Source organism: Onychostruthus taczanowskii, unplaced genomic scaffold (assembly GCF_017590055.1).
Source record: "Onychostruthus taczanowskii isolate IOZ18803 unplaced genomic scaffold, ASM1759005v1 scaffold81, whole genome shotgun sequence".
NCBI classification, from domain to species: domain Eukaryota; kingdom Metazoa; phylum Chordata; class Aves; order Passeriformes; family Passeridae; genus Onychostruthus; species Onychostruthus taczanowskii.
In genome coordinates, this window is record NW_024506002.1 from 119,484 (window position 1) to 142,444 (window position 22,961).

Genomic DNA, 22,961 nt, shown 5'->3' on the forward strand with positions numbered 1-22,961 from the left:
ATAGGGCTACTTGTGCAAGTCCTTGCATATGGATAACTGCAGGCACAGGGAAACTGTGTCCCATGACCCATTCAAAACCCCATTGCCCCTCCATGCAGCTCCAGCTGCTGCCAGGTAGGACTGTCGGCCCACGGCATGGCCGGGTTTCTGGGTATAGGGAGCCTCAGTGCTGGATGTGGCCATGGCATGGGGTGTCCTGGGGATACCTTTGTGAGACTCCAGAGTTCAAACAGAACCCACAGAGGTGGGGTAGCCCCTGGCCCCGGTGTCTGTCTCCCCATCATGATGATCTCTCCGTTTTACAGATCCCAGATCTGTCCTACAATATCCCATACACCTGAGCTGGAGAAGGATGAGGACATGGCAGGTAGTGATGCTTTAATGAGAGACCCATGCCACATGTGGGAGATGGGGAATCCTGGAGCATAAAAGTCCAAACCCCATAGTAGGCCCCCCTCACTCCCACAGTCTATTAGAGACCAAAAGGGAAAGCCTTGCATTGGGAAGGGACAAGAGAGCCCTTCCTGTCCCTGTCCTGGGGCAGAATGGCCCAGCAGGAAGGAAGGGATATAGGGCTCTGGCAGCATGGAGAGCCCAGAGCAGCAGCGGGTGAGAGATGAGCAGAGGGGCCCATGGGACACTGTGGGATGGAAAGTGGGGCTGGACTCTCTCTCTAGATGTTGGCACACCCCCTTGTGTGCATGCATGTGTGTGTGCTTCAACACATGCTCTGGGGCATGTTCTATGCAATCACACCTCTGTGGGGGTATCTGCATGCATGCACACCACAGAATCACAGAAAGGTTTGGGGTGGGAGGGACCATTGAAGGACATTCTGTCCAACCCTCGCTGCCATGGCCAGGGCTAGGGTTAGGGTTAGGGTTAGGGCAGGGACATCTTCCAGGGATGCCATGTTGCTCCAAGCCCTATCCACCCTGGCACTGAACACTTCCAGAGACGGGCCAGCCACAGCTTCTCTGTGCAACCTGTGCCAGTGCCTCACTACCCCCATGAAAAAGGATTTCCTCTTTCTGTGTAATCCAAGCACACCATAAGTCACTTTAACACTGATGCCCCTTGTCCCGTCTTTATATGTCCTGTGAAAAACTCCTTTTGGAACCCCCTTGATATATTGAAATGCTACTTTAAGTCTTCCTGGAGCCTTGTCTTCTACAGGCTGAACAACCCCACATCTCATAGCCTGTTTCCACAGTAGATAGTTTTCAGCCCTCAGAGCGTCTCTGTGGTGTCCTCTTGATCCACTCTGACAGCAGCACATCCTCCTTGTGCTGGAGACCCCAGATCTGGAGCCAGCACTCTTGGGCATCTCACCAGAGGACAGCAGAGCAGATCGGGAGAAGCTTCCTCCCTCATCCTGCTGCCCACCCTTCTGGAGATGCAATCAGGACATGGGCGGCTCTCTGGGCTGCCAGCACATTTGTGTGTATGTGGAAGTGTGTGTACAACTAAGTGTGTGGCAGCATTTGTGTATCTGCTTGGCCATGCCTCCATGTAACACCGTGTGTCCATATGTTTGTATGTCAACGGTGCACACGCTCACCTGTGCGTGGGGTGTGCGTGCGGGTATGTGCACAAAATGTGTGTGGCCACGGTGTGAATGTTTACCTGTGCCAGCCATGTTCCTGCCCTTGTCCATGTGGGGAATGCACAAATATGTGCACAGTGGCACTGCATGTGCTCACCCATGCCCACACGCATCTATGTGCATGCACAGGATGCATGTGCTTTCCCATGCCTGGGGTGTGCAGGTGTGTGTGGTCTGTGACTGCTTGTGCATGTGCCTATGTGGACCGCACACACACATGTGCGGCTGTGATGCCTATGCATGTGCTGGCCCTGCCCACGTGGGTGGCGCATACGCAGGTGCACTGCAGTGGTGCATGTGCTCTCCCATGCCCACGCATGTACCCGTGTGAGGGGACCATCCGTTTGTGCACGGTGGAAGCCGTGCCTGCCCGTGCGTGTGTGAGCCTGTGCACACGTATGTGCACGGCGGCGGTGCGCGCGTGACCAAGACACGCACACACGCGCACCGGGTGTGCCCGCCGTGCCTGCGTGGGCGGGCAGCGCACACGAGCGTGCACGTGCTCTCCCGTGCCCGCGCGGGTGCCGCACACGGATGCGCGCGGGGGCGCGCGGGTGCCCGCTGTGCCCGCATGCTCGGGGCCGTGCGTGGGCCGCCCGCGCCGCGCAGCAGCGCCCGCCGTGCCGAGCAGGCCGGGGCTTGCGGCAGGGGCAGGGCCGGGACCGCTTGCGGAGGCACGTCCTGGCGGGGCCGGGGGGCCTGCGGACGGCGGGCCGGGGCCGGAGAAGGAGCGACCTTGCACCAGCGGCGGCGGCGGCTCGGGTCGGGCAAGGTGTGTGCGGGGCGGGGGGCGCTCCGCCTTCTCCCTCCTGGGCGTGCTGCGGGATGCTCGGCGGGGATCCGGCACCCGGCAGCCCTGGAGCTGGAGGAGGCAATGCACCCGGGGGGGGGTGTGGGGGGTGTGGGGACGCGGGCCGCAGCGCTGCCCTCCCTCCCTCCCTCTCCTCTCCCCACAACGCTTGTTGCTGCGCCGAGAGACGGCACCGCGGTTGCCGGCAGCCGCGGGGAAGGGGGAGGGCGCGGCGGAGCCAGCCCGTGGTAGGTGCGTGGTGCCCGGCACGGCGCCGTGGGGTGCCCCCCGCCACCCCCGGCCCGGCCACGGCAGCCCTGCTGCCGTCCAGGCTCGCTTGTCGAGGTAGGTGCGCCCTCAGTCCCTCGTCAGCCCTCGGGGCCGGCAGGGATGCCGTAGGGACACGGCCTCCCCCGCATGCGGGAACCCCGCGCTCCCCCGTCCATCCCAGCCCACCCGCAGTCACCGGCTCGGGGCTCGCGACCCATGGGTGCGGGAGGTTCACCTTCCCTTGCCAGCTGCCGGAGCCAGACGGATGGCGGGGTCCAACTGCTGCACTTCACGGAGATCCCCGCGCTGTCCCCGGCCACGCAGGGCAGCCCAGCACCTCGGGGGTGGGCAACAAGGAGAAATAGCACAGGCTGCGGGAATGGCTTCCACCCCTTTATGCACCAGTGTACCAATGCCCGAGCATGGGGGCAACCACAGTGTCCTGCGCCCGAGTCAGGGACAGACATTGGGATGCCAGGTAGGAATAGTTGGGATGCTGAAAAAAGGAAAGGAAGGAAAACTTTGCCTGCAAGGATACCACCCTGAGTGTCATTTGTGGGCAAGGATGCGCCATCTCCCTTGATTTCCAGGGCTGCACCTCCCAGCTAGCAGAGCCTTACAGGATGAGAATCCATGCATGCCTCTTCAGGCCTTTTCCTCCATTCCTAAGTGTCCTTGTCCTCTCAGGGCTGTCGTCAGGGGCTGCAGAGCTCTGAGCCAAGCCAAGTGGGAAGATGGCTGAGAAGCTGGTGCCTGGGGACCTGTTCTCGAGGAAAACTCGGGAATCAGTGTCATCCCTGGACTTGGACAAGCTGGCACCCATCTCAGCCGAGGTTGGTGGTGAGGAGTCATCCGACAGCGAGGGCGAGCAGGAGGACAGTTCTCACAAGCTCATCCGGAAGGTTTCCACCTCGGGGCAGATGAGAAGCAAGGTCAGGGGTGGGGGATGCCGGCGGTGAGGGGCTGGCTGTGTGTGGGGGCGCTGCTGAGGATCAGGCAGAGGAGTTTGCCAGGGTGTAAATCAGTACCAGGTTCTTGCTGCTGGCAGACTTGACCCAGCCACAGCTGGGAGAGTTCTTGTGTCCTGTGAGAGGGCACATAGAAACATGCAACCCCCACAGTGGTAGTGTCAGCATTGGTCCCATGGGGCTGTGAAGCACAGATTTTATCCCACTATTCAGGAACAGGGTCTCTCCCATACCCAGAGAGCCCCTACCACATTGCCTTCATGCTGCATTTGTATCCCCTGGGTTCCCCTTACCTGTCCCTGGAAGAAGCGGATTCTTTTTGGGATGCTCCATAGATGCTCTGGGGCTGAGATTTAGGGTCATGACAGTTCTGTAGGCTCCTTGGATCCCACACCCTGCTGCAGGTGTTGTGTGTGCAAGGCTTGGTGGGTGGCAAAATGGAACCTGCATCTTTCCTAGTGCCCCAGATCAATTTGGCTGTGCCAGCTCCCCTGCAGGCCCCATTCCCACAGATCTAGTCCCCAGTGGTGGCTTGCTGGACAGATGGGAGCACCTTTGAGGTCAGACATGACACTCATACTTCCCAGCCACTAGCATGACAGCAGCTGGAGTGTGTGTGTGTGTGTGTGTGTGTGTGTGTGTGTGTGTCACAGTTTGCTCAGAAAAAGCTACAAAATATGGGGCGTGGTGCCTTTAGCCAAACAGGAGTGCATGGTCAGAGGTCCCAGGTCAGGACAGTGAAATGCAATTCAGGCAGAAATAACTTGGGCCACATGGCCAGGTGGTATGTGGGGAGAGAAGAAGGTTTGGGGTGACATTCTGGGGAGGGAGGATGCAGACACAGTGCTGGGAGGATGCTCTGGATGACATGCTGGTCCTTTGCATCCACCTTTCAGCTGCGGGAAGGAGGTGGCAGAATGAGTCAAGGCAGTGCCTGCAGTGTTGGATGGCACATGGGGGCTGCTAGAAATCCCCCTGCAGCTAGCTCCCGGTGCCAGCCTCTCCTCAGTGGGGATTTGGTGGCTGTGCTGTTCCAGGGAGAGGGGAGAGTTCTGAAAACACAGCACAGGAATGTAGCTGTGGAGAAGGGGGCTATCACTGCACTCTGGTGTTGGGTGCTGAGGGCATGAAGGAAGGGGAATGAGGCAGTGTGGGTCTGGTGGCAGCTATAGGGATGCTTGGGGCTGGGGCAGGCTCCCCTCCTGCTGGCTCTGTCTTGGCTGTTGGGCCAAGCCTGGTGTACTGGCATGAGGTAGAGCATGTACCTGCTCAAGGGTATGGAAATTGCATGCTCTCAACCTAGCACTGTGGGGTTTTTCCACTTGGCAGAGGAGACTTCTGGGGCATGGGGCACTGAGGGGGCTCTTACTGAGTCCCTCTGGCCGCTCAAGGAACACACCCCAATTTTCACTTCCTTGAAGCAGGCTGGCATCAACTCTGCTCTCTCCAAGTTGGCTGCCAGGTGGGTCTAGAGGGCTATGCTGGGTGCAGGGTGTTGGGGAGGAGGCATGGTGGGAAGCCAGGCCAGTGGGCAGGATCATGGGGGTGCTTAGTTCTGTGTATGAGCCCTCAGCACCCTTCTGGAAGGGCAGCAGTAGCCGCTAGAGTTTGCCATGCAGCACTTGCTGTGCTGTGGGGCACAGGGACATCACAGGCAGCCATCAGTGCCTGAAAGTCTGAGGGGAAGGGGCAGATGGCTGGGCTATGCCCATGTCCTACAGCAGCAGCACAGGAACACGAGCATGCTCTGAGTCCCAGCCCAATCGCCAAAGCCCCCAGTTCCACCAGCAGGTTCTGGCCTTGCCGCTGACATGGGGCTGCACATGGGGAAAGGCTGTCTCCCTGCCTGCTGTGACTGCTGCCCACATCCTGCTTGGCATCAGCAATTAGCCATGCAGGAGGTCATGCTGTGCAGCATGCCAGAGGAGGCAGGTGGCGTGATGGATGCGCAGGTGGAAATGACATGTCTGGGTTAACAGCCCATGGAGCTGGGGGAAAGAGTGAGAGCTGGCAGGGCTGGAGCTGATGAGGCCTGAGAGTGAGCTGTGTATGCCTCCCCTACCACATCTGTGTTTTCAGTGTTGGGGTTCAGTGTTTTTCCTGAGGATGCCTTTGCCCTGGTCCGGATGGGCAGGACCACACTTGCCAGCCTGGCGTCTGGTTGGATGGACTCCTTCCTTCCCTGCAGAGATGAGGATTTTTGGATGACATTGCTGCTGCCACCCAGGTCAGGCTTACAGCCCTGACATAGCACGTGTGCTGCCTGCCACTCCAGCCACAGCCACAGGGTGTGGGCCAGGGCAGGCACCTTCCTGAATGACACCCCTGTCTGGACATCCTCAGCACCCATGTGGGGCTGAGGTAGGGGGAGGGAATCATTGCCTGCACCCCAGGGGCAGCTACCTAAAGAACCCAGCTTATAAGGGAGTGTTCAGGGCCAGGGTGGCAGCTCTTGAGACAACAGGTGGTGTGGGGTCAGGGCTCACTGTCCTCATATATGGTGGGTGGGGTGCTTGAGAGGGTCTATAGGAGCCTGCCGTGTTGGGGGGCTAGGAAAGGTCAGGACCCCCACCCCATCCACACTGATTGGAGAGACCTTGGTCTCTGGTGATGGAAGCAGGCAGCTTCTCCCACTCCAGGCTGTTGTCCAGCCCCTGGGACAGGAATAGGTGAGGATAATTTTGGGATCTGTTGAATCCTTCTGATTGCTGCTCCCCAGTCCCAGTGCCTCTGCACTCTGAATGCTCATGCCCCTACATCCCTTTGTCAAGCCTCCACATCAATCACATACCCCCCACTCCACACCTCCAGGCTGGAACTGTGGACATCCTGTGGGGTGCTTTGTGCCAGCATTGCTGTGGAGGCGGCGAGGTCATTGTGCTCAGTGACAAAAACAACTGCCAGATGCAGGTGTCCCTGCTGGACTGAAAGGCTCCAGTATGGATGGAGTCTTGCTGACATTCCCCCCCCTCACTCCCCACCCCCAGTGCATCTGGGGGCTGCCAGTTGCCTGTACCAGGTTTTAGGTGTGCAAGTGCAGAGTGGGAGGGGGATGTGATGCTGCTTCCCAGCACTGGTTCCCTTAGGACTGGGCTTGGAGAGAAGGTGAAGGGGAGAGAGGGGCTGGTTCTGGGGCACACCAACGCATTTGAGTTGATGGGGGTGGTGGGTCACATCCTGCCCATGTGGCTGGGGTGTTCATTCCCCGGCACTGCCTCCCAGAGTGGAGGTAGAGTGTGATCCAGCAGTGCTGTTTGGTTCAGTGAGTGACAGGTCCTGGGGTGATTGCACCAGAGCTGAGTGGCAGAGGCATTAAGGGGGACACAGCGGAGTGCATGCCAGGGATCCAGGGTTGCCCGTGGCATGGGCACCATGTGCATGGCCATGGTGGGCAGGGGTAACCATGCCTTCTCTGCTGTTTGGGAAGGGGAATTGTGTTCCAAAATTCCTGATCTTGAGGTACATCACAGCTGTTTGGTGGGGCTGAGGGACCCACCAGAATCCTCCCATGGGGCTCAGGGAGGTCAGTGGGGTTATTGGTACCCTTGTCCTTGCTGCAGGTATTGAGCATCCTGCAGGCTCAGGGTGCCCCAGGAATGAGGCGAGCTGTACCTGTGCATATTGGGGCAGCTGCAGGGAACATGGTGAGGCAGTGCTGTAGAGCCAGGCTGTGGGGAAGGCTGCCCACTGAGCACTAGATCCTGGCCAGAAGATGAAGAAAGAAGGCAGAGCTGGCTGGGGCCAGGCTTGGAAACCTTTCTTCTGCAGCAGGAGGGTGGACCGTGGCTCCTGGGCAGTGTATCCTCTAGACTTGACACTGCTGGGACACTGGAGCATCTCATACAGAGAGAGCCTGGGAGGGCTGGGACTGTTCAGCCTGGAGGAGGGACTGTAACCAAGGGGTCCCCGGTTTTTGAAAATGAGGGTGCAGCAAAGGGGGAACCAGGCTCTTCTCAGTGGTGTCTGCCAATGGACAGAGATGAAAAAATAGGAAACTGCACCTCAACACAAGAAAACACTGTCTGAGACCAGGGAGGCTGGGCTTGGTCTCATTAATCAGGGCTCACCAAGCTGGTGCCTGGGGTGTGAAGATAGCCCCACTGTCACTAGCCGGATGTTTGTGAGGTTTCTCAAGCTCTCTGCCCTCTCCATGCTAACTTTTTCTGTTATGTAAATGTCGTTCTTGTCCATCAGCTCTTTCCCGCCCTTGCTGGGCAGAGTGGGAGGGCTGTGCCCAGCAGCACGGGGGCACAAGGCGCAGGGGTGAGCTACTAAAGGTTGGGCTGATGTGGGATGCTTGCTAGCACGATGCTTGGGGACCGATGTGGCTGTAGATAGGGAAGCATGACCTCATTTCTAAAAAGCGGCTGCTGGATAATGTGCTGTAGGGGGTTGCCTTTCTTCTGGGGGCTCCTTTCCTCATTCCTCTCCTCCCGTTCATTGTTGCCTTTCAGTGGTCTTGTGGGCACGATGTGATGGCTTGTCAGGACTGGTGCTGGAATCTCCTTTTAAGCATCCACCCAGCACAGGGAAGGGATATTGTGGCTGGTCCTGCAGTGGCAGAAAGCTCCATCCTCTGGAGCAGATGAGCCTGTGGGGCCATAGCACCTGTCAGGCACCGAGCCCCCTGACTGCCCAGTCCCGGAAGAGCTCTGCTGTGTCACAAAGCTTGATAAGGTTTCCAACTGACTCCAGCCTGTGGGGTGCCTAGCAGCTGGTGGAAGCCCTGCAGCTGGGCTGTTTGAGGTCTGCCAGCTTTTCTCTGCTGTCCTGGTGCCTGCTGGCTCAGCTGGGGGATGAGCTCTTATGCAACTGGACCTTGGCTTGTGCCCAGTGGGCTGCTGCAATTGGAGCAGGAGGGTGGCTGCCTGGAATGATGCTGGTGCAATGCAGGTTGGTGTGTTGACAAGTTATCCTCTTTTCCTTCTCCTCCTACTGGGTGAAGCATCGTGTGGTCACAGGGACAAGTATATCCCTTCAGGAGTGGTATAGGGTAGCCAGCAGATAGTTGTGGTTCTCACAAGCCGTATCTTACAGCATTCCTGGGTAACAACCTTCCTGGCTCTTCTCCAGGTACTCCTTCACTGTCCAAGCTGATCCCAGCAGGAAAACCCTCCTGTCCCAGCTGTGGTCAGACCTGGCTGCACAATGGGCTCTTCCCAGGAATGGTGGTAGCAGAGCTGGGAGAGGGGGGTAACAGAGCAAAGCAGCATCCTGGGTCTCTGCTTTAGGGCTGAAGGAAGGGCTGGCATTTTGGGTTGTAGCCTGACCTGGAAGAATCTCTGGACTGCAGTTCAAGCCACCTGCTTGTGCCAAGCACACAGGCAGCCAGTGGCATGATGGCCTCTGGAAACCAGCCCAGTCCTGGCACAGCATGTGTCCATCCTCCCAGGGCCATTTTTACCTATGTCCCCTCTGAGGCTCTGCTGCCACTGCCACTTCAGCTGCATCTGACTTGAGAGTGGTTGTATGTTTGCAGACGCTGTATGTTTCATTCTTGCCTTTCCTTTCCTGCCCTGTGCCTCTGGCATCCCCCCAGTGTTGGTGCTGAGTCCCCTGGGCTGGAGAGAGCAGGAAGGGACCTTGGGATGGGGCAGTGGACTGCTGGGACAGAGCCCTACAAGGAGGCTGGCCTCTGGCTGATTGCTGGGCAGGTTGTATGTGGCTCTGGGTGTGCCATCTCGGTTGCTGATGTGAGACCAGCTCTAGCTTTGCTGAGGCTCCCTGCAGTGCTGCCTTTCCAGAAAGAAAAGCTGTAGCTGGGGTGAGTGGAGGGGCTTGGGTTTGTTTTGGGGTGTGGGTGGCACACTGTGCTTTACAGCTGTGCAGTAACCGATGCAGAGCTCCCACCCAGTGAGCCGGCGCTCCCACTGTCCCCAAAACTCTCCAGCAAGAAGAGGCAGTCCCTGTGCTGCAGGTGCTCAGCTCCAGCTCTTTTGAGCTCTAGAGTACCTAATAGCCACAATATACAATTGTGGTGACCCTGGTGCTCTGGACAGGGCTTTGGGGAGCCAGCACAGCAGGGGTGATGCCACCCTGGCATGGCCTGTCTGCGCTTGCCATCGTCACCCCTTTCCTGTGTGCAGAGAGGAAACGCTGGGCGCATCCAGCAATGCAGCTGCAGCGTGGCTTCCCCTGTGTGGCTGGGCCTGCTGCTGGCCTTAGCCATGAGGTGCCTCTCAGGTGTCCTGTTGTTCATTCCAAAAGCAGAGGTTTAAAACCGTGGAGCCACTTGGGAGCTGCTCCCTGCCCCAACAGCTGGAGCAGGTGCTCCTGGCTGAGAGCCGTGGTCAAAAAATGAGGTAGGTGAGATCCCAAAACAGCCCTCCGGCACCCCAGACTTGTGTGCCTGCCTAGGCAGTGTGGGACAGCTGGACTCCAGGGCTTATTTTGGAAAGGGGACCTGCCTTATTTTCCCTAGGGAGAGGTTATCTGGCCCCATGTGGGCACCAATGGAAACTGTACCACATGGCTTCACACACCAGGGATGATGGAACCTGGATGGGCAGCTGCTTACCTGAGGAGTTTCACACAGAGGGTGTGATGCCCAAAGCAGCCCACAAGGGTGGGCATGGGGAGAGGTGCCCCCTGAGCTTCTCTGCACCAATTTTGCCGCCCCATGTTGGGATGGCTAGAGATTAGTCTGCACTGGTGGAAAACTGAGGCACAGTCCCCCCAGCCATTGGAAGTGTTGTGGTGAAGGTGGGAGAGCTCTCATGGGTATTGTGGTGAAGGTAGGAGAGTCTGCCTTTCAGGGCAGCTGCATCCTGTCCCTGGGAGGGCCAGGACTGTGACATCTTGGGGCTGGGTGATGACTTTCTGCTGCTGCCAGGAGCTGCTGCTGGGGGAGTTTTGGCTCTGACCCTCCTTTGCAGGAGTCGGTGCCACCCTCTCCGGCAGCCAGTCCTTGCTGTGTCCTGCCACCCACGTGGCCCTGGAGCCAGGCAGGGTGCCCATGCCCAGCTGGCTCCAGCCCCCGCTGTGGTAGCCCTGAGGCGCCATCATGAACCCGCCCCTTCTTCCTTCTCCTTGCCATCCTTCACCGTCACAGCTCCTGACGCCGCTCCTCACTGTCACACACTGCCTGTCCTCTGCCACAGCAGCAATGACTGCAGCAAACACGGGACCTGAGGATGCAGCCAAGTGTGTGGATGTGGTGTTTGGGGCTGGATCCCACCGGGCTATGGCAGGACCCTGGCTTGTCCCCTCCTGGTGTGGGACAAGGACTGCTAGGATGCATGATTTGTGTGTGGATCTGAGGTCACAGGTGGACCCCACTGGAAGGATCTCTGCACTCTCACAGCTGAGAGGCCAGGAAAAGGACGTGGTGTGCCCCGGCGTGCTGGCACTGGGGACCACCGGGCTGTTTGAACCTGCACCACCATTTTGAGGCATCATGATGATTGATTGACTGCAGCCAAACTCTGCACGAGTCTTGGAGAGTGATAAAGGCTTAAAACATCCCTCTTCTCCCTGGAAGAGAGGAGGGAACAATGTGGTGGGTGCCCCAGGGAGGTTCAAGAGGGTTACGCATTTGGACAGTTGAGGCTCAGGGAGCACCCCAGGCGGGGTTTTAGCTTCTTTGTGAAGGATTCTGCTATACGTGGTGCTTTGGCCATCTGGTTCAGACCTGTGGGGCGGTAGATTAAGGCTGAGACTGGGGCTGGTGCGTTTGTGGGTTGATGGGTGCCTGGCTGCCACCTGTTGCAGCACATGGGTGGGCACAGGAGTGCAGAGCCCCAGGGCCGTGCTTCCCTCACTGTGCCCTCAAGCCCGGTGCTAATTTGCCGTTAAATGTGGCTTGTCATCATGTGCCTGGATTGAATACAACCACTGTGGCAGCTAATTGCAGAGAAGCAGCTGAGCAGAGCTGCCGGTGGTGTTTAAAGAAGATACAATCAAAGATGAGGCAGTGCCAGAGCATCTCTGCCTCCTCTTTCAGGCTCATAGCCATGTTGCAAACACTAATTAATTGAGTCTTGTAAACACCACTGTGAGAAGGGTAAATATTGGCAGGTGCTGTGTTTCGGGGAGGGCAGAGGACAGGCAGCCAGGTTGCAGTGATGCACTGTGCTGCAGGGGATGCTCTGCCTGCTGCGGGCTGCCCTCAGCCCCAGGCTGTCCTCTCCGGGGGCTGTGGGGGCAAGGCTGCACTCCTGCTGGAGCCACAGTGCCCAGGTAATGCCACTTTGAAGATGCAGTTGGTATCTCTGGGGGCACTAGTGTCCTGTTAAAGGAAGCTCTCCTGGCTCCAGTTCTGCCCTTGGCTTCTAGGGAGCTGCAGCAGGGTGAGGATCTCCAGGCACTACCCTGGGGATGGAGAGGAAGCATCAACAGTGGAGCCTCTGCACTGCTGGAGACCTGCATCTTCTAGCACTGCCATGCCCAGCAGCATCCTTCCAGATCACAGGCAGTGCCCAGTACCCAGGCGATGGTAGGCAGGGAACATAATTTGCCCTGCTACGTGCAGCAGAGAGTGAGCCCCAGAATGTCCAGTCTGTGCTCCAGGGCACCCAGGGACTGGTGTTACAGGGGAAAAGGGTGGCTTTGGTGATCCTGGGGGGCTACGGGAGCTCAGGACACTGTGGTCTCTGCAGAAGAGCGTAAAGGAGGGGCTGTTGCTGAAGCAGACGAGCTCCTTCCAGAGGTGGAAGAGACGATACTTCAAGCTGCGAGGCAGGACACTTTATTATGCTAAGGATGCCAAGGTAGGCTGGAGGGTGCTTCCAACACGCCCAGCTGGTGGGGACCTGAGCCTGCCAGCCCAGGAGGGGACAGAGATCCCTGCCTGGTGCACTAGGGCTCTGGTTCCTCCCTCGCAGTCCCTGATCTTCGATGAGGTGGACCTGTCTGATGCCAGTGTGGCCGAGACCAGCACCAAGAACATCAACAACAGTTTCACGGTGAGGGAGGTGTGGGGCTACCAACTGCACCCTGTGGAGACCTCGGAGCCGCGTGGGGAGGCACTACAGACCTCCCTCATCCCCCCAGAGCCATGGAGCACTCCATAGCATGGCCTCCTGCTGCTCGAGGTGGCACTAGTGTGCCAGAGATTGCTGGGGTCTGTGCTGGGTTCTGGCTGGCCTGGCAGTGGCCTTGCGAGAGAATGTGGGGATGGTGGCTGTTGCAGGTGATCACGCCATTCAGGAAGCTCATCTTATGTGCGGAGAACCGGAAGGAGATGGAGGACTGGATCACGGCCCTGAAATCTGTCCAGAAGTGGGAGATCCATGAGGTGATGTGGGCAGGGTGCTGTATGGATCCGTATTTCTATGTGAGTGTGTTTCCCTCTGTGTGCCTTTGGTTGCCAGACAAGAGCTGTTGCCCTTGGCATAGCCCCACAAGGAGGACAGGAGCTGGGCTGGGGGTACTCGGGGGGCCAGGAGAGAGGGAGTGCCAGCTGAGGGTGCCAGGCACTGATGGGGCAGGGCTGTGCCTCCAGGCCACACAGTTCAACATGGAGCACTTTTCGGGCATGCACAACTGGTACGCCTGCTCCCACGCCCGCCCCACCTTCTGCAATGTGTGCCGCGAAGCCCTTCCAGGGGTCACCTCCCATGGCCTCTCCTGTGAAGGTCAGTGCTGGGGTCCTGCTGGGAGGTGGGCAGGGTTGGGATCAGGGCAGGGCAGCCTCTCAAGGCTGGGCCAGAGCAGGAGTGGTGCAAGGTGGTGCCCACTGCCCAGATGCAGAGGGGTTTGGGACCAGGGATGTGCATGCCGTGGGGACCTTCCCTGCTCCTCACTGCTCCCCCCCCTTGCAGTCTGCAAGTTCAAGGCACACAAGCGCTGTGCTGTCAGAGCCACAAACAACTGCAAGTGGACGACTCTGGCCTCCATCGGCATTGAAATCATCGAGGATGAGGACGGGGTAAGCCGGGGAGTCCCTGTCTGGGATCCTGGCAGGACAGATCCTCCATCAGAACTAGCCTTGCTGTGCCCAAATCAGCAAGCAGGAAGAAACTGTAGCTGTCCCCTGCACTGTGTGGCCTCTGGGCTTGGCTCTGCAGGGGCATAGCTTGGGGACACCTCCTCTGGAACCCTGTATCAGGATTCCTTTTTGCTGTCCGAGTGGGGCCACCTCCAGACATTTTCTCGGGATATGTCTGCCCTGCCTCACATGCTGATGGCTTCAAGCAGCCAGGTGGGCAGGGATGAGAGGACATGGGTGGGGTCCCAGACCCACCTTGCCCTGCTGCACGGCACCACCTCCATGGTGCTTGGGGAAAGAGGTGGCCTATGATCTTTCCCTCAAGCGTGCAGGATGCTATTGGTAGCTGCTCTTCTCTGCAGGTAGCCATGCCCCATCAGTGGCTGGAGGGGAACTTGCCCGTCAGCGCACGCTGCGCTGTCTGCGACCGGACCTGTGGCAGTGTCCGGAGGCTGCAGGACTGGCGGTGTCTCTGGTGCAAGGCCATTGTAAGGATATCCCCATCCCTGTCCCCACCCCTCTCCCAGCACAGACAGCACTGCCCCTCCTGTGTGCATCTCTGGCAAAGCTGATGCTGAGACTTTGGTGCTGCGTCCCCCAGCTCTGCTTATACAGGTGTTCCTGTGTTCCCAGGTTCACAGTGCCTGCAAGGAGCTCCTTGGCAAGAGGTGCCCCCTGGGCCAGTACAAAGTGTCCATCATCCCACCAACTGCCTTGAACAGCATCGATTCTGATGGTGAGATGTGGAGGGCACAGGGCTGATCTGGTGGGGGGGACAGGCTGTTTGGGATAGGGCTTTGAGCTCTCTGAGGTCTTCTGGAGGCTTTGGCTTGTTGCACTGTTTTGTGGGGCAGCAGGAGCACCACCTTCAGTAGGCTCCAGAGTCAAGGCCCCTCCCTTAGTTGAAGGCTTCTTGTTGCCTTGCACTCTATTTCAGGGCTTGGTGGTATTCTGTGGCCTTCGGGGTGGCATTTCTTGCTCACATGTGGCTTTAGCTGCACCTGCAGTGGCTCAGGGCATGATGCCTCTGTGCTGGGATCAGCAGTGCCAGCCCTATACCCCTGAGGTGGGCTGTCCTCTGTTGCACCTCAGTGGTTCAGCATCTCTCAAGGCAGGATAAAGCTATTGCTTGGGTTGTTTCTCAGTGTCTGAAGCTCAGCTGTTTTTTTGGTAGTGCAGAGCGCAGCTTTGCCCTGACACTGCAGGGAGAAGCCATGTGGAGCGTGGGGGGACCCCCCAGCTGTCTCCTTCTCCTGAGGGGCCCAGCTGGCCTCCGCTGAGCAAAATCTGTTCTTCTCCTCCGGATATTTCTTTCTTCATTCTTCAATGCTTTTCACCACTCAGCTCAGCCGGTGGCTCATTTGCCTCTTGTTACTCATTGGGATGCTGTCAGGGTAACAATCACGCGGCTGCTCCTCAGCTCCAGAGCCTCGGCTGCTGGTGGCTGATCCCTGGCATCATCTCTGCCCTGTCCCTCCCCAGCAGCCCAGCCATCCGTGGCTGTGACTGTTGCCCACCTGCCTAGGAAGAGCTTAGCAAGGCCTCAGTCCCCCCTTGTTCTGCCATGCTGTCCTGCTGCAGCACATGAGTACTGCTGGCAGCAAGCTTTTCCGCTGCAGCCCACGCTCTGACTCAGCAGCTCTCAGTGCTTTGTGTTACGTTACCGCTCTGCTCAGCTGGGCTGGGAGTGGAGATGGAGCAGTGGCCAGGCAAGGAGCGGGGAGCTGTGAGGATGTTGCCCCCATGCTCCTGCTGTGGTGCAGGTGCTAGGGCTCCTGATTGCAGCCCGTGGGGCTCTAAGGGCAGTAGCTGTGGGGCTGGTGCCAGTGGCATGATGGCTGATATGGTCCCTGCTGCAGCATTGCTTGGTCTGCCAAGGGAAGAAGCCTGCAGACACCAGCCAGGGAACTGGCATGGCCAACATGTGCCTGAGGCAGGTGCAGGCTCTGGGCCAGCTGTCAATCCTGCCCTGCCTTGGGCACATTTCTTTCCCCATCTCATTTCTTTAAAAACATAGTGCTTCCTCTTCCCTCTGCCCCTCACCATCCCCCAGACATCCCCATCACTGCCCCTCCTTCCCCAGCACCCCACAGGTTGGGCTTGGCACAGATGGAGTGTTCATACTCTGCTCTCCTGAAGTGTGTGTGGGGAGTGAGAGCTGGGGCTCATGTGTTTGGGCTTACTGCAGGTTTCTGGAAAGCCACCTGCCCCTCCACCTGCTCCAGCCCTCTCCTGGCCTTTGTCAACTCCAAGAGTGGGGACAACCAGGGTGTCAAGTTTCTGCGCAAGTTCAAGCAGTTCCTCAACCCAGCCCAAGTCTTTGACCTCATGAATGGGGGCCCACACCTGGGGTAAGCACCAGCCTGAGCACCCTGGAATTGTCTTGGTATGATCCCAGTGGGCACCTGGCACATCACCTAGTCCCTCTCTCCTTGCCCCCCACCCAGGCTGCGCCTCTTCCAGAAGTTCTCCACCTTCAGAATCCTGGTGTGTGGTGGGGATGGCAGCGTGGGTTGGGTGCTCTCTGAGATTGATGCCCTTGGCCTCCACAAGCAGGTGAGTTGGGAGGGCCTGGTATTACTAATGCAGGCTGGCACCGTCCCCAGCACTGGTACACTTTGTGTGCCCCAGGTGCTGCCAAGCAATGGGCACAGCAGAGTTGGGGGTGTCACAGGTGCCCTTGGGGGCTGCTCTGAGCCCCTCCATTCTGTCTTTTTCCTGCAGTGTCAGCTAGGTGTCCTGCCGCTGGGGACTGGTAATGACCTTGCACGGGTCCTGGGTTGGGGCAGCCTATGTGACGATGACACTCAGCTGCTGCAGATCCTGGAGAAGCTGGAAAGGGCCACCACCAAAATGCTGGACCGGTGAGCAGGGCATTGAATACATGCCTCTCTGTCCCCCCTACCCTGACATCTCTTGGGAAGCCTGTCCCAGTTCCTTGCCTGTCCCTGTGCTAGGGGGCCAGGAGATGGCAAGCAGCCATGGTCTCTGCTTGGCAGGTGGAGTGTGCTTACCTATGAGGCCCCCAAGCAGTCCCCCTCAGCCCTGAAGGAGGATGAAAATGGGGACTCCAACATCCAGGTGGGAACTGTTGGCATTTGGGGGCTTGAGATGGGGAGGGTAGGCTGGAGGGCAGGTTCCTGTTCAACCCAATTCAGGGACACACAGGGAAGGATGGCACAGGAAGGTTATTCTGGGGGTCCCTGGGAACTGAGGCTCTGAGGGGGTTGGAGTTGGCTGTATGCAATGAAATGAGCCTGGCAGGTCTTAGCCTGGCATGTGCAGTTGGGAGCAGGCAGAAGGTGAGGTAGAGCTAGCCTGCCACTGGCCAGCTGCTTTGGACTCTTCTGTGTGCTCCTGTTCAGCCCCTTGCCTCAGTTTCCCTCCTGATGTGACTGACCTCCCCTCTGCCCAGCAGCATGGGCATGGCTACCCTCAGTGGTGGGGAGTGGGCTGAATAAGGGCTGATCATTCCCAGTTCAAAGCTGGCTGGGCAAAGCTCCATCCCTGAGAGGGGCACATGGCAAGGTGGCAGGTGTCCAGCTGTCTCCTACCTGTGTCCCCCAGGTCCAGATCTCCCATTATGCGGACTCTGTTGCCTTCCACCTGGCCAAGATCCTGGAGTCAGACAAGCACTCAGTGGTGATCTCCTCTGCAAAGTAAGGAGGGGGCTGTTGATGGGGGTGCCAGGAGCCCCTTTTGCTAGGCTGGGGCCTGTCCTCAGGACCACTGCACCCCCCTTGGCCAGACTGTCCCAACTGGCTGCCAGCAGCTACCAGTTGTGCTGGTGCCCGGCAAATAATCCTGGCGCTGGTCCTCTGGAGCAGCGGGTGTTATCCCAGCAGGCACCCTGGCTGGCATCTGTGCCTCACTGGCCATGCTGTGCCCCTCTTGACCTCCAGCCACTTCCCTTGGCAGGTTCCTCTGTGGTACTGTCAATGACTTTGTGACTGAAGTTGGGCGGGCTTACAAGAGGGCGACAGAGAACAAGCAGGAGGCTGAGCTGATGGCACGGAAGGTGTGTTGCAGGGGAGCTGGAGGGTTCGGCCAGGCTGGTGGCACAGCCCTCGAGCAGGGGAAGGGCTGCTCTGCAGGCCTATGCCCTTGAGTATGTATTGGGGTGTGCCATGCTTGGGGTGTCCAGGTGCTTGGGGGTATCCAGGCGCTCACAGTGCCCAGCGAAGCACCCGGCATTGGTGGGGGGTGGCAGCTTGTGCCAGGTGCTGAGTGGGGTAGGTGTCCCACAGTGCGCCATGCTGAATGAAAAGCTGGACTCGCTGGTGCGGGAGCTGAATGAGGAAGCTCAGGCCATCATGGTCCCTGAAGAAATGGCACAGGCCACCCATGCTGATGTCAAGGACCAGGAGAAAGCTGACAGCTTCAACCCCAACCCCCAGCATCGGATCTTCAAATCCAAGGAGCAGCTCATGCTGCGGGCAAACAGCCTGAAGAAAGCCCTGCGGCAAATCATTGAGCAGACAGAGAAAGGTGAGGGAGCGATGTGGGCTGGCAGCTTCCCCGATGCTGCAGCAGCCTGGCAGGGGCTGTGAAGCCACACTGGGTTGGTGCTGGACCCATGCCTTTGTTCTCCCCCCGGATCCTTGGGATGGCAGCAGTGGCACCATCCTGGGCCCTTCCTGGCATGAGCCCACAGGGCTGACACGAGGAGGGGCTACAGGGCTGCACAGACTCCCTGTCACGCCCCTCTTTGTACTCAGCTGTGGATGAGCAGAACAAGCAGACCCAAGCCTACCAGGGCAGTGTGGGCCCCAGCAAGGACAGCTCGGAGGAGTTCAGCAGGGAGGAGGAGAAGCTCAGTAAGATGCCAGCAGGGCATGTGGCATTTTGTGGGCGTATGGGGGTGAGCTGTGGGATGGGCTCAGGGTGAGAACCCTTGTAGCAGCTACCTCCCTGTCACCCTGGCCAGGCTCCCGGCGGGTGACGGTGACCTCTGCGTCTTCCTCCATCATCCTGGACCGGCCAGACACCTTTGGCAGCTTGCAGTTCCCTGAAGACCCCGGCACCCTGTGAGTCAGGTGTTCTGCCTGCCCCAGAGACCTTGGCCCACTCTTGCTGCCCAGGAGCAGAGCTGGTACCACGCTGCCCCTTTGACGAGGCTGCTGCCCAGCAGTGTGGCATCCCTGCTACCAGGCCCTCCCTGGTCAAGCAGTGCCCGTGCTGGGGTAACCTGCCTGTGGATGCTGTGGGATCTCTGCTGATGCTTTGAGCTTGGTGTTCCCACCTGCAGGCAGGTCCTGGCTGTGCCATGGGTGTCCTACCATGGTGACTGAGGGAAACTAGCAGCCATCCCTGCTAGTTTTGGTCAGGCTTCCCAGTGCCAGCCGCTCTGCTCCAGTGGGTGTTACACTGCATCCTCTGGTGCCAACCCAGAGTCACCGATGTGCAGCTGCTGCTCAACCTGCTTTCCCTCTTTGCTGATTTCAGACACTTCTTGGAGAAATGTGTCATGAATAACTACTTTGGCATCGGCCTGGATGCAAAGATCTCCCTGGAGTTCAACAACAAACGCGATGAGCACCCCAAGAAGTGCAGGTGGGCTGGAACCCCTGGATTTCCCCCAGGACAAAATATGTACCTCAGGCTTTCCAGTGACATCAAGTTGCTGGGAGCCATAGGGGTGACTCAGTCCTACTGTGTTGGAGATCCTTCCTGCAGCAGATTTTGTACCTGCACCCACTGCTGGGATGAACACCCCAGAAAGGGTGAAGACGTGAGGACTCTGTGGGCTTTACTTGCTCTGCACCTGGAGAGAGGGACATTGCCATGCTGGCATGGAAAGGTCGAGATCTGGGTGCAACATGCTGCACCTTTGGCTTTTCTGGGAGGTAGCAAGAATTGAGGAAACTAAGGTGGGGCCAGCAGTCTGGGACTGTTGAGCACAGTGCCCCAGGAAGGTGTGGAGCCTGTGACAGGCAGTGGGAAGCCCACAGCCCCTCATCTGTTCCACTTTGTCCCACAGCAGCCGCACCAAGAACATGATGTGGTATGGGGTGCTGGGCACGAAGGAGCTCCTGCAGCGCACCTACAAGAACCTGGAGCAGCGGGTGCAGCTGGAGGTATAGGGCTGGGAGAACAGGGAAAGGGTGGGAGGGGCAGCGTTACAGCAGCCCCCCAGGCTTAGCCCTCTCTTGCAGTGTGACGGGGTGCCTATCTCACTGCCCAGCCTGCAGGGCATTGCTGTCCTCAACATACCCAGCTATGCCGGGGGCATCAACTTCTGGGGAGGCACCAAGGAGGACAATGTGAGTGCCAGGACCATGACATGAGTTGGATGGCGTGATGTCCTTTCCCCAGTCCTAAGATACCCCAGGGCTAGGGTGTCCCCGCCTTGGGCACATACGGGGAAAATGGAAGTCTTCATGTGTAGTGGTCCTCTACAGAACTTTGGGGCTCCATCCTTCGATGACAAGAAGCTGGAGGTGGTGGCAGTCTTTGGCAGCATCCAGATGGCCGTGTCACGGGTCATCAACCTCCAGCACCATCGCATTGCACAGGTAGTGGTGAGGTACCCTGCAGGACTACAGCTAATGCCTGAACGCTTTTGGGGTAGCAGTGGAGCCTGAGGCAGTGCGGCTCTGCTCGGCTTGGCAGCTATTGATGCCACCCCTGGACTGTCTGTCCCACAGTGCCGTGTGGTGAAGATCACCATCCGGGGCGATGAGGGTGTCCCTGTGCAGGTGGATGGAGAAGCCTGGATCCAGCCACCTGGCATCATCAAAATCCAGCACAAGAACAGAGCCCAGATGCTGACAAGGGACCGGGTGAGATTGAGGTGCTCAGCAAGACCATGCTGGGATATGGGGAGGTATGACCGTCTCAGAGGGGCCACGTCTGTCCCCCACAGGCATTTGAAAGCACCCTCAAGTCTTGGGAGGACAAGCAGAAAGGTGAGAGCTACCGAGCAGCCACACGGCCACGGCTCAGCTCCCAGCAGTCCATGGAGTACCTGACCGAGGAGGAGAGCAGCCTCTTGCAGCAGGTCTCACGGGTTGCTGAGACCCTCATTGCCAGGTCAGACTGTGGGAAGGGGAATATAATGGGCACAGGGAAGGGGGAACTGTCTTATGGCCATGCAGAAGTGCCTGCCCAGCCCAGGGGAGCCCTGGCAACTCCAGCCCCTGTCACCCGCAGGATCCATGAGGCAGCCAAGGCTCACAAAGCCATGGAGCAGGAGCTGGCGCATGCAGTCAATGCCAGCTCCCTGGCACTGAGTGAAGCCCTCTCCCACAAAGCTGCTGGCACCTCAGAGGTGAGCAGGGACTGGAAGTGTAAGGCAGCCTTTACCCAGGCCCACGGAAGGGGCCCTGCCACTCAAGGGGTTACCCTTCTGTGCTCCAGTTTCTCAGCAGGAATATGGCTGTGGAGATGGTGCTGAGCATCAGAGAGCTGTGGGCTGAGACCAGGGCATTCCTGGAAGGGAAGGCGGTGAGTGAGGGACTAGAGAGCACCCAAAGCCACCCAAGGCTGCTGCCCCTGGGGCTGGCAGCAGGGTTGGGCATGGTCCCTGTCTCCCACAGCTGGACTCGCCGCAGGAGGAGGAGGCGCTTCAGGGCCCCCTGAGCGTGCTGGGTCAGGAGCTGCAGCGGCTGCTGGACATCCACTGGCTCGGCCCTGTTGCCCACCCTGCTGAGGAGGTGGGTGCACAAGGACTGGGGTCTGGCACAGCCCAGCCTCTGGGAGCTGTAGCATCCCAGCAAGCGTGGCTTCTCACAGGAATGTGCCAGCAAGGGCAGCTTTAAGCTTCGCCTCAACATCCCCAAGCCCAGGAAGGAGAAGGACAAGCTGCAGAAGCAGAAGGCCAACACTGCGCTCCCAGGTACAGTGAGCAGTGTGCCAGGGAGAGACATGTGGTGCACTCCATGCTAGAAAGGACCCCCCTGTGCTGACCTGTCCTTCAATCTTCTGTCCTGGGAATGCTGGGAAGAATCCTCAGGAAGGAGGAACCTGGCTGCCTGGGGTGGCACCCTTGTCACCAAGAGCCCCTTAAAGCTTTTTCTGATATCAGACATGCAGAGCACCCCAACTCCATAACTCCTTGGCTAGGGGGAGAAAGGGGCTCTGGTACAGCTCAGACCTTTGGGTAAGCCCCTTGACAACAGCTGGGGGTCTGGTTGAGGGGGAGCAGCTCAGGTGCTCTGTAAGTACACCAAGGAGAGATTTCTGCAGCCTGAGCAGGCTGTGGCCTCTGGCCCTGCTGGAGTCAGGGGTGGGAGGGGATATACTGCCTGCTGACCACAGGCTGCCATCACTGTTGCCTGCTGACCACAGGCTGCCATCATTGCTGCCTGCGCTGCTGTGTCCCACTGCCTCCACAGGCCCCAGCAGCCCACCACTGTGGTTTTCTTCCCTGCTAGCAGACAAGTGGGGCTCTGAGGAGGTGGCAGCTTGGCTGGAAACGCTCGGTTTAGGAGAATACAGAGACATTTTTGTCCGGCATGACATCCAGGGCTCAGAGTTGATTCTGCTGGAGAGGAGAGACCTTAAGGTACAACCCCCCTTGTGCCTCCTGAGGGACCCCCAGCCCTGGGGAGCATGGTGTCCTCCATCCCTCCTCTCCCTATCCGTCCTGGTAGCAGGCTGGCCCTACATCTGGGTCCGCAGAGTTGAGTTTGTGCAGCTTCTGCACAGGGGCGGGGAAGCAGGGGAGGAAGGGTGGCCTTGGTCCTCCAGCTTGCAAGGCTCCATACACCTGTGCAGAGCAGTATCAGCAGCACCTGACCCTCACCTGCATTCAGGCATGGGGTTGTGCTTTCAAGAGGTGGGCTTCAAGCAAGCACTATGCTCTAGCAAGGGAGAGGATGGGGAGCTGGGCTGTACCTCATCCTCCACCCTGTGGCGTGTCTACCAGCAAGGGCCAAGAGCTGCCCCCTGCAAATGCATCACCTCCTCTTTCTCTTTCCTGCAGGACCTGGGGATCACCAAAGTGGGCCATATGAAGAGGATCCTTCAGGCCATTAAGGAACTCAGCAACCTGCCCTAGGCTGACAGCAGAGCAGCAGCCCAGTCCAGGTGCTGGGTGGGTGCTGCCCCCAGGGAACAGGGGTTGGGGTAGGGGAACAGGTCCCTGCCCTTGCCCCATATGTATGGAGCCCCCCCTGCTTGCCTCGCTTTAACTCTGTCCCCAGTGACCCTGGAGCCACTGCTTCATCCCAGCCTATGGGGCTGGAGACACTGAAGCAGAGGTCTACCCTGATAGGTGTGTGGTCTGACCACCAGTCCCACCCCATCAGGGTCACTGTAGGAGCTGGGGCCACCCTCTGTGTGCTCAAGCTGGAGCCAAAGCAAAGTTTCCCCTTCCCCATGTGGGTATTTATGCTGTGTAAATATTTGGAGAGAAGATACTCATTGCTGCTGCTAATGTAGTGTCATTACTAAGGG

The 22,961-nt window shown here is 58.6% G+C and overlaps 1 protein-coding gene across 3 annotated transcripts; it reads left to right on the plus strand.

Annotated features, from left to right (window-relative positions):
- The first annotated feature begins 2,262 nt into the window (after positions 1–2,262).
- DGKK (diacylglycerol kinase kappa) lies at positions 2,263–22,922 on the plus strand. 3 transcript variants are annotated; one of them, XM_041424202.1, is made up of 30 exons: positions 2,263–2,378; positions 3,354–3,598; positions 12,232–12,342; positions 12,457–12,537; positions 12,765–12,869; positions 13,077–13,209; positions 13,396–13,502; positions 13,925–14,050; positions 14,196–14,298; positions 15,751–15,913; positions 16,010–16,118; positions 16,287–16,426; positions 16,562–16,643; positions 17,130–17,221; positions 17,481–17,580; positions 17,810–18,050; positions 18,281–18,379; positions 18,490–18,589; positions 19,008–19,115; positions 19,543–19,639; positions 19,718–19,825; positions 19,964–20,077; positions 20,210–20,344; positions 20,428–20,594; positions 20,715–20,832; positions 20,922–21,008; positions 21,101–21,217; positions 21,297–21,399; positions 21,938–22,068; positions 22,489–22,922. In XM_041424202.1, exons 2-30 carry the CDS (start codon positions 3,401–3,403, stop codon positions 22,561–22,563), a joined length of 3,450 nt encoding a protein of 1,149 aa, XP_041280136.1. In that variant the 5' UTR covers positions 2,263–2,378; positions 3,354–3,400; the 3' UTR covers positions 22,564–22,922. The 3 variants fall into 3 exon arrangements, with proteins under 3 accessions (XP_041280136.1, XP_041280137.1, XP_041280138.1); XM_041424203.1 differs by having other exon boundaries at positions 21,941–22,068; XM_041424204.1 differs by lacking the exons at positions 2,263–2,378; positions 3,354–3,598 and adding an exon at positions 8,043–8,527.
- The last annotated feature ends 39 nt before the right edge of the window (positions 22,923–22,961 follow it).